This window comes from Nylanderia fulva, unplaced genomic scaffold (genome assembly GCF_048542155.1).
Source record: "Nylanderia fulva isolate GAGA-0341 unplaced genomic scaffold, ASM4854215v1 Scaffold55, whole genome shotgun sequence".
Lineage (NCBI taxonomy): Eukaryota > Metazoa > Arthropoda > Insecta > Hymenoptera > Formicidae > Nylanderia > Nylanderia fulva.
The window spans coordinates 194222-206163 of record NW_028190643.1 but is presented as its reverse complement, the minus strand read 5'-3'; the positions used below and the strand labels follow the sequence as shown (position 1 = coordinate 206163).

At 27.7% G+C, this 11942-nt stretch overlaps 1 protein-coding gene across 1 annotated transcript; it reads left to right on the top strand.

Moving 5' to 3' along the window:
- The first annotated feature begins 1458 nt into the window (after nt 1–1458).
- Nucleotides 1459–8788, top strand: LOC114934622 (uncharacterized). Its single transcript, XM_085487445.1, has 4 exons — nt 1459–1501; nt 4162–4455; nt 5461–6116; nt 8511–8788. Exons 3-4 carry the CDS (start codon nt 5543–5545, stop codon nt 8516–8518), a joined length of 582 nt encoding a protein of 193 aa, XP_085343571.1. The 5' UTR covers nt 1459–1501; nt 4162–4455; nt 5461–5542; the 3' UTR covers nt 8519–8788.
- Nucleotides 8789–11942: the final 3154 nt, after the last annotated feature.

Below are 11942 nucleotides of genomic sequence, written 5' to 3'. Positions count from 1 at the left end.
CCCTTGTTCTTCATTTCAATCCTTTCCTTGCTTTTTCCCTTCCTCTCTTCTCTATCCATTTGGCTCCTACTTTTGTCCTTCTTTATCTTTTTCTTCCTATTTGTCCTAAACTTCCCTTCTTCTTCTCTTAATATGCTATTCTCTCTAAATCCTCTTTCTCCTTCTGTTCCCCTTTCTCTTCACATTCCATTCCCTCTTTATCTTCTATCCTTTCTACTTATCCCTTACTAATTCCAGCTTTCCTACCTAATACCCTCTTTATCCCAACATCATGGATCATCCTCTGTATTTTCTTCCACAATTCTTTTTCACACCACGTTGTTCCTTCTCCTTTCTGTTTTCTCTTCCTCTTCTCTTCTATTTCTTTCCGCACTCTTTTTCTTCTTTCTTTTCTCTTCTTCCCTTTTTTCTTTCTTCTTTCTTTTCTATTCTCCCCCAAATCTTTTCACAAATATAAATCATCTTTAAACAATAATTTAATGGTTAAATATCTAATTTAAATAAACCTTTAAATCGAGTTTCGTTTACATCTATTGTAATATTTGAAATTTACAAACATTCTTTTAGTCACATAAATGGCATAATATATGACAATATATTAATATTTTAGGAAATAAATTATTATTTTTAAAATAATTATAGAGATAAAAACAAATATGAGTTTCACTTACAGACTGTTTCAATATTTGCTTAAAACACATAATTCTATTTTTTTATATATAATGAAATTCATTTTGGTAAACGTACTCATTTAATTTCATTAATCTAGTTTGAATATATCCGTGTGGTATAGCTTCGACATATTATAAATGTTGGAAAAAGAGTTTCTGATTTACATCGGCAATTAGTATTTTTCTATTAAATTTATCTTTATATATCGCATCTATTATTTAACAAATTAATAAGGTGCGAGTCTTAATATTTTCTTTCTAAAAAGCGAAAATTTTATTAAACATGACAAAATATTTTAGGCAAACGCATTTGTCAAGGCAATATTTTTCACGAAAACTCGCTCATTCAAACACATGAAATTTTCGACTGTAATAAAATATTATACAGAGTAAGCCACCTAACAACGCATCTCCATCTCCTTTCTTCGTTCTTCATTATTATGTTAATTATTATCTGTCTTGTTAGAAAAATATAGAAGACCACATTAATGATTAAGTAAAGTCATATTTAATTAAATATAATATGTATGATATATAGTGATAATATATGTTAAATTGTTTGAAATCATTTTTAGTTTTTTTTAGATTAATATGAATTTAAAGAAACATATTTAAAATCGAGTCTAGAGCTCGGATTTCCACTCGATTTCTCGGGTCGCGTGCGAAGCTTCGCGAAATACCAAATATTTCTCGAGGAGACCCGATTGTTAATTCGGAAACGATCGATAGGCGTCGGATCTCGGGACATCGTGATTTAGGGATAATGCTATTATATATGTTTCCAAACAAACTCACAGTCAAGATTCAGCCACGAAAAGTGTACAAGAAATGTAAGCAGTGTCTTGTGCGCGATAACGCGAATGTTTCAAATTCTTATTGCCTACGTTACAAAGATTTAATAGTGTAAAAATGTGTAAAAATATATAAAATATTTATTTATAAGAAATATATGAATAATATATTAAGAAAAAAATGAATACAATATATTTTTAATTTATTTAAAAAAAAATATATATATATATATTATTAATAATATATATAATTAAACATTTAATGATAAATAAATATTTATATATATATTTATATATTTATTTTTTAAATAATACATCATTTAAAAAATTATTAAATTTAATAAAATTTAATATAATATATTAATTATTCAATAAATAGCTAAAATAGTGGGGTGCATTGAAAGAAAAAGTCAAAACGTTAAATCTATTAATTGAAGAAAACAAATTTATATATTTATTTTTTAAATAATATATTATTTACAAAATTATTAAATTAAGAAAAATTTTAAATAATATATATTAATTATTAAATAAATAGATAAATAGTAGGGTGCTTTGAAAGAAAAAACAACAAGTTAAAACTATTAATTGAGAAAGACAAGCGCATATCAACTGAGAATGTTAGTACATTAGTTTAGGTATTTATTTTAGATATATGTATTTTGTAAAATCTGTACATATATATAATCGACGATACATTTTTATCATATAAATGGTACATTGCGCATTTCTCACATTAGGAACGAAAACGACATAATTAACTTTCCTCGCGCGTTTACGGCAATAATTTTTATATGTTGATTTCAATAAATGTGTTTGTAAAAGCTACGCAAATTATCAACTCTTTACCATTACTCAATGTTACATCATTTCTAAAAAAAAATAATTTTGTATACAGTTGAATGAAAATTATATTTAAAACTTCCACAGGCAAAATCGTCTTATCCGGAAAACACTCGGCAACATATATGAAAAAAATGTTGTTGTAGCCGGTCTATACGTAAAGGCCCAATAATATTTTTTTCATACGTCTGCAAACTTTCTAAGTCAAAATATGTGTAACAGAAGTAATTCACGTATCAAAGAAAATTGATTGGACTTATGACAGATGTGTATTAAAAAGATCTCAGCAAACACCGATATATTATTGTTACATTGCTATAATAATACGGAATATAACAGGTAATATAACGTGTACGTTACATGTAACATTTATGTTAGTTGTAATTTCCCACTCATAGATGTAACATTTTAATATAACATATATTACATTGTTATACTGTAATTATATACCAAATAGCACATTGATGTATTGATAAGTCAGTGCTATCTTAAGATATAATGACAATATAACTACAATGTAATATATGTAATATTAAAAATGTTACATCTATAAGTGAGAAATTACAACTAACATATACGTTACATGTAACATACTTAAATATATAACATTTATATACTGTGTTTGCTGAGAATAAATATATTTTATGCATGAATTGCGATAATAATTTTACACATGCGTTGCAATTGTTAAGGATTTATTATCAAAGAATAACTTCGCCTCGCGCACGTAATTATATTCGATTAAACTAAATAAAATTAGAAAAGAATATATAAAAAGATACATATATACAAAATAGTTCTCAAACAATACATTACAAATTCGGCGAATTAAAATTATGTACATAATAGTGATACAGCGAAATAAAATTATGTACGTAATAGAAATTTGGCAAGATAAAGTTATGATTATATTGATAGCATCGAGCAATCGTCATCTCGCAGATTAACAGTTTGACAATAATAAAATAAATTATGGAAATATAATATTAATGGCACACGCTTATATTGTCGCTATATATGTAAGTTACAAATATATCAATTGATGTTAATATATATATAGATTAAATTCAAATCATCTGTTTGTATGTAAAAATCGTATTTCTCACTTAATTTGCAGACGATTATTTTATAATTTTATTAGAAACATTACTGAATAACTGTGTCATAAATGTTCAATTATAAGCTTTGTTCTTCTAACACAACGTAAGAAATTGAAAATATATTGAAATTTTTATGTAAGCAGTATAACATTCTTCAATTATTTATTACCTGGCTACTGTTTAGCCGTTATCAACTAAACAAAAAATTTTGTCCGACGATAATCATGTCGTAAATTATCTTTGCTAATCTTAGATTAACGAAAATTAAAGAACAGACTCTTAAACAACTCTAGAATTTATAGATTTATCATCTTAAGTTGTATATCTATTTTTACTCGCATATATGTAAGTGTTCGTAATATACAAATCAGAAGCAATAATTAAAATGTTAACATTGCAGGTATACAAAATAGGCTTATAATAAAGAGTGGAGAGAGAGAGAGGAAAACGGGGGCATAATTGTATTTTGAATGAGATAAATACATATGTATTTTTAGTATAAATACGAATCATTTTTTAAAATACTGTTTAAATATATCATTTTTCAAATTATCGTTAAGATGAAACAGCAAACATAAAAAAATTAATAATGTTGAATTTGAAAGAAATTCGCTTGAATAAATGTTTATAATAAAAATAGTTTAAAATATTTTTAAATATGAATAAAATTTTGTATTATTTTTTAGTTTTATAATATACAAATAATAAAGAGAAACAACTAATTATTTAAAAATTTTTACATACGCATGTGCGCAGACACACATAAGATAAACGTATCCAGCCAAACAATTATAAACACAAGGCAGGGAAGACGCACACGAATACAGAGGGACATACATAAAGGCAAACGTACACAACACGATGCAAAAAATCTCATCAGCATCTTTCGATGTTCTCGCATATTTTCAGTAGAATATAAATTGGATCGACAGACAGACGTGCCGAACAGAGCTTCATAGCGAATATTACTTGGAAAATACGTCACTCTTTATCATTTTGCATCCTGTTCCTTAGTGCAATTGAAGCCAAGAGAGATCAACAATATAAATAGTGAGTTCAGTTAAAATTACTTATTTAATTAATACTATTGAAAGTCAAAAATATATATATGTGTGTAGTTTAAATCTGTTCAATGTCTCCAATTTCTCTCTAATAATGTTTCATTACGTACTTACACATACATGCCCATATACATATAATATACATACATACATATTTATATATATATATATATATATATACATACAGAGAGAATTTTTTTCCATTAGCATTTAACCTGAAATGTATGGTAACCGTGAGACAATGTGGTACTGGAAGAATTATATTAGAATTTCTCTGATTAATATTTACCGCGATAAAAAATATTCATATCTACAACAATAAGATATAAATTTAATTTAAGTTTATTTGCATAAATATATATAATAATGTTTCGAGAATGTTTAATATATTAAAATATTCTGATTTTCTCTCCTTGAAGTGTTTTCATAAATCGAATGTATGCCAGAGAAAGTGATAAACATATATTTTATATAAATTTTATGATACAGCATAATATTTTCAATTTTATTGTTACGATATTAGATTTGAAAACGAGGACTGGCTAATGAAATATTATACAATGGAAAGTAAAACTGCAAAATGTAATTATATCATTATGAAGATTGATTATTGGCACGCATAAATCATATCTATAATCATATAACAAAATTAAATATTAATAATTTCAATATTAATAATTTCATAATTCATAATTTTTAACATAGAGTTTAGTAATTATTATTCGACTTATTTTCAAACATGATAAAATTTGTAGTGAATTTTGAGGACAAATATAACGAAAAATTCTCTCTACATATTTGTGTCTGTCCTTATAACGTATATGTATATAAACATAGTTATAAATATATCTTTGTCACTTCCAAAATGTTATTATTGTAAACAAATGATGAAAAATAACAAGGAAATTCGAGACATTAAGTAGATTTAAACTGTGTACATGTGTCATTTTCGATGGAAACGAACATTTATTCGCGATCTTTTTCTTTTGTTTAGTTAGAGTCACTTCTTGCGTGACTGGAAAAACATTTTCTCGTGGAACACAATCGGTGATAGTAAAAGGAACATCATATCGACGATGGCAGAAAAAAACGAGAATTGGATAATGAGATTTTTTACAATGAAAACTAACGTTGCACAATGTAGATTATGTGCCTATAAGAAATTACTATTTAAATCCGTAAGATGTATCTGTCAGCATATAAGTGATACACATAACTCTGACTGGACAAAATCTATGAAGCGATCAACTATCCCCTGGCCTCATATGATTTGGCGTTACTTCTACATAAGCGATGATGGCGATGAGGTCTCTGCAAAATGTCTTAAAGATTGTGAAGTAAAGTTTCCATTCGATCGAATTAAGATGCTAGAAATGCAAGTACATTTCGTAGGAACCCATATCAAAACTCGCAATATAAACATAGATAAATGGATATCACCATATTATAAAATAAAATCCCGTAATAGCAGGAATAGACCATTAGAGAAACAATGCAAAGAACCTAATTGCAATTGGGTACAACACCCATACATGCCGTATGCATGTTTATTTGGGCATTTGGTTCTTGATCATAAATTTAATCCTCACCAATCAATAAGGACGGGAAGAGAAGCTGCAAAAAATTTCGTTTCACCAGAACGCCCTAATGGTAAATAGCAATAACTTTTATAATTGAGATAAAATATTATTTTTTATGTCTTCTCAATTATTGCATGCATTTTTATGAACAATAAGCACATTATAATCAAATGTTGCCACTTTTGTTTTAACTATTATAAATATTTAAATCAGTTATATTAAATTCATTTGTATCTTAAAAGCACTATAAGTGTTAAATTAAACAGTATTTTTATTTTTTATTTTTTCTCAATTACTTGCAGTGTTTACTGTTTAACAAACACTAAATAAAATTATACAGATGATCATCTAGATGATATTTTGGTTTTATTCTTATATTTACATAGACAATAAAATTATGTATTATCTATGCATTTTAAATGAGAAAGAGTGTTATCTTCACTAAATTATTCAGATTTAAAATAATGGTTAAATAATTTTACTTAGAGTTATAGCACTTAAAAATACTTAATTAGTAGAACTTAATTAATAAGCAATAGAAATTATAACAGTGAATATATTTCTAATAAACATAGTTGTATATACATATATTTGATCCTAAAGAGCCTTGAGGTAATCTTAGTGTTTAATAAACATAAGTATGAATACCCTTTAATAATTTACATTGTTTTTGAACTGTGTTTACATAAGCGGTATTAAAAATAATATTAGCTGTATAAGTTATCTAGATGAATCGCCGTGTAATTTTATCTTTTATCTAAGTAATATTTAAATCAAAAACATATCTCTCTATCTTATCGAAAATTAACTTATATATATAGTTTTTCTTCTCATCTTTATTTAGCTAATTTTAAAATTTTCTAAGCACAACAATGATTACTGCAAATACTTGTATTCATGTGCAATAAGCGCAAGAAATTCAAATATTAGTCTTTTTATCATATAAATATATAAATATATAAATTATCTACGTATAGCGCATACATTTGTGTTTTGAAAGCATTAGAAGTTAATAAATATCAACTTTGTTACATTAATCTTAAATATGTCATCAACTTTTGATTTACATACAATTAGCAAACATCATCATCAATTTGAAAATATATATTTGTACATCTATAAATATTAGGGTCTCTTTTGGATCCGGAAAATATTTAGACATGTATTCTCGAATTCTCACGAATGTATGAATTATAAGATAAAGTTTAATAGTAACAATTACATTTTGTCCAATATTAAACAACGCACATAATTTAAGAAAAAAACTTTTTAATATTAAAAACAAAGTGATAAATATAAGGCCAACTTATCGAGCTGAATATTCGAGATGTTCAGTCAACTACCATTTATTACATGTATAAATTATAAAACTACAGTCATTATATTAAAACTTACGCAAATTACAATCATTCTATAAACGTTTCGACCGCACGCGGTCTTCTTCAGTATAATTATTGAAATATAAATTCTTACAATTCACATAATATCGAAATTTAATTATAGTTATTCAGAATCAAGAGTTTTTGAGCAATTAACGCGTGTTTCAATCCGTCCTGTCCAACAATGTTCGCCTCGATATGATCCCTGATGTTAAGATCATGGACAACGAAAATAATTATTATAAAAGACTCATTTCTGAGATGCTACATATCAAGGAACAAAAAAATGGACTAAATTTAAACAAAGATACTGAGTTACTTAGCGAGTCGTATTTTGATATTTTGGATATATTAGCGAACAAGAAATAATAATAGGACAAATAGGACATTAACGAGTAAAACATAGATATTAGATCATATATAAACACGCACGCTCTCCGATCAAGTAGAGTTTAAAATGAGCTGTCTTTCTGTATTGTTGGTTTGTTATGTGTCATCCTTAATAACTGTTAATAAGTAGCAAAATTGTCAAGAAGAACGATGATAGGTAAGCATACTACCAATTGTAGGGGATACATATTATAATTTGGACATACGTTGATCGGTAATTTTTTATTAATCGCAGCGCCTACGGAACGGGTTAATTTCTCGCATATTAACGATGAAACTATCCGAGATCTGAACAAAATCAGGGATCATATCGAGGCGAACATTGTTGGACAGGACGGATTGAAACACGCGTTAATTGCTCAAAAACTCTTGATTCTGAATAACTATAATTAAATTTCGATATTATGTGAATTGTAAGAATTTATATTTCAATAATTATACTGAAGAAGACCGCGTGCGGTCGAAACGTTTATAGAATGATTGTAATTTGCGTTAGTTTTAATATAATGACTGTAGTTTTATAATTTATACATGTAATAAATGGTAGTTGACTGAACATCTCGAATATTCAGCTCGATAAGTTGGCCTTATATTTATCACTTTGTTTTCAATATACGAGCGACAATTGTATTAATTTCTTTTTAATATTATTTATTCTAAATTTTTATTGATTTAATTTTTCATGTAAATTTCAGAAGCTTAATGAAAAGTTCAACAACATGGACGCAGGTTTCGAAAGAAATGAGGCTAACGTATTATCATGGACGTGGACAATAAAATAAAATAAGAAATTCATATTTTTGACTTTATCGCTTTATCTTTATAATATATGGCGTAAATAATCTTATTTTTATTTTATTATATCTAATTATATTAAATGAACGGCAAAACTTATATTTTTTAATTATTTCGTAATTAAGCATCTTACATCAAGATATGTATCTAGATACTTGTATTTATTTAATGTATTTTATAAAACATTTAATTTGTATAATATATAATTATATATAATATATAAATTATATATAATCTATAATTATATATTCATCATTCTCTATATATATTATGTTTTATAACTTATAAAGTATAATTATATATTTATTTATATGTATATAAATATAATATATATAAAGTGAAATAATGTTATAAATGTATAAAATTATCTGTAAATGCATATAATTATATAACTGCAGAACTGCACTGAAAAAAAAATTTGTTAACTTAACTAAATCTTTCAACTAAATTACTATTATTTTAATTATACATATATATTAGTATTTAACTCAAATATATATATGTTTTGTCAGATTTAATATTTTATATTTAATTTAAAAATTTTTATATGTTGAATTAATAAATTATTTAGCTGAAAGACTCAGTAAAGTTTACAATTTTCTTTCGCAGTGTGTCTCAAATTATCTGTAAACGCATATATTATGTTAAATATTTTATAACTAAGAATCGGCATACATTTAAAATGTACTTTATCTAGATATTTATCATTTTTTAAAAATATATTTCATAACATTTATAATTTTAACATATGTAATTTATATAGTGATTTCTATAACATGTATAATATTTTATATAAATATTATGTATATTATGTATATAATATTTTATATAATTTATAATTATCTATTTATAGAAATAATATTAACGAAATGTACTAAAAATTTTTGTACACATTAATATAAGTTTCTTCCAAATAAAATATTAATTTTTGAACAAAAGTATATATTTTTATAAGTTGCTATATCTATAAAAATGTAAGATGAAAATAGAAAGTTGATATATCATAATTACATACATACATTCTTTATTGTGCTCCCAGTGAGAATTACAAGGCACTTTTATAAGGAGTGGTCCCGAACATTTTTTTTTACGAACAAAATTCATATTAATATTCTAGTCATAATTTACTAAATTCCTCTACAATCCTTATTCTTCATTTCAATCCTTTTCTTGCCTTCTCCCTTCCTCTCTTCTCTATCCATTTGGCTCCTACTTTTGTCCTTCTATATCTTCTCTTTCCTATTTGTCCTAAACTTCCCTTCTCCTTCTCCTAATATGCTATTCTCTCTAAATCTTCCTTCTCCTTCTGTTTCCCTTTCTTATCACACTCCATTTCCTCTCTATCTTCTATCCTTCCTATTCATCTCCTACTAATTCCAGCTTCTTTACCTAATACACTCTTTATCCCAACATCATGGACCATCCTCCTTATTTTCTTCTTCAATTCCTTTCTACACCACGTTGTTTCTTTTCCTTTCTCTTCTCTTATCCTCCTCTCTTCTATTTCTTTCTTGTGCGAAGTATCGCGACCGCGAAGTCGAGGTTACGTGACCAGATGTTACATAATAAATATATTTTTATGCATGAATTGCGATAATAATATTTTACACATGCGTCGCAATTGTTAAGGTTTTATTATCAAAAAATAACTTCGCTTCGCGCACGTAATTATATTCAATTAAACTAAATAAATTTAGAAAAAAATATATAAAAAGATACATATATACAAAATAGTTCTCAAACAATACAAATTTGGCGAATTAAAATTATATATACATAATAGTAATACAGCGAATTCAAATTATGCACATAATAGAAGCTCGGCGAGGTAAAACTATGATCATATTGATAGCTTCGAGCAATCGTCATCCCGAAGATTAATAGTTTAAAAATAATAAAATAAATTATGGAAATAATATCAATGCGCGTGCTTGTATAGTTGTTATATAAAAGTTACAAATATATTAATTGATGTATATATAGAGATTAAATTCAACCGTTTTTATGACAATTATCGTATTTCTCAATGAATTTTGAGACCACTTTTTTATAATTTTATCCGAACCATTGCTGAATAACTGTGTCATAAAAATGTTCAATTACATGCTTTTTTTCTTATATAACGTTGGAAATTAAAAAGATATTGAGACTTTTATGATGGAAATAGTAATTCGACACTCAAATTTGGCGCAAAAGCGTGCAAAGCGAGAGCGCTCGCTAGAGTAAGACCGGTGGCGCGACGTGCACGTTGTTCGGCTTCGAAGGATACGAGGACCGGCGACGACGGGCAGAAGCTCTGTAGAGACCGAAGCAATCACACTCACACATAGTAGCATAAATCACTTCGGTGTAACGACGCGAGTCGAGTACGAAAAGCGCTGTACGGGACGCGAAACCTTTGTAATTTAGTATCTACTGTTTTATCGTAAATACACTCAAGCAACTAGCTAATTCAAAAACCGAGTTCTACCTCATCGCCTCGCTCACGATAAAGCCAACAGGTTATGGGCCCAGGCACGTGTCGTAGCGCGGCGTAAAATAAAGTGAAAAAGTAAAACCAGAAAAAACAGAGTGAGAAAAAAGAAAGAAGAAACAAGAAGGATGTCGGCGAACACGGGGACCGAGAACCTGGACAGCGTGGACAAACTAAAAAACGCAGAAGGCTACCCGATATGGAAATTCCAAGTGGGTATAATTTTAAAAGCTAGTAATCTTTACGAAAATGTAACAACACTGCCCTCGTTAGAGTTACAAAACGAACAGTGGAAAAAAAATGATGCGAAGGCGCAAAAGGTGATAGTCACGACAATAGATAAGCAATCGCTAATACACATCCTAAGCTGTGAGTCGAGTCACGCCATGTGGAAAAAATTAAAAAGTATATATGAGAGAGATTCGGAACAGCACAAATGCGCGTTAATGCAAAAATTTTTTGAAGTCAAAAAACCAAAATTTATTGAAGTGGCTACACATATCGCAGAGCTGAAAAATCTAGCTTTCAGATTAAAGGCGTTAGGGGAGAACATCACAGACGAGATGCTGATCTCCAAAATATTGACAACGCTACCCGATAAATACAAATTTTTTTCAAGCGCCTGGGAATCCGTCTCTAAACAGGAAAGAACGTTGCCGAATCTGATAGCGAGGCTTCTGGCAGAAGAATCAAGAAATAACGCAGAAGCCGAAGAGGAACAGATAGCGCTCAAGGCCGAAGAACGCAAGTGCTTTAAGTGCGGGAAGAAGGGACACCTGGCTCGCTCATGTAAAACAGGATCAGAAAACGGCACCGGAAATAGAAGCGTGAAATGCTACGCGTGCAAAAAAACTGGACA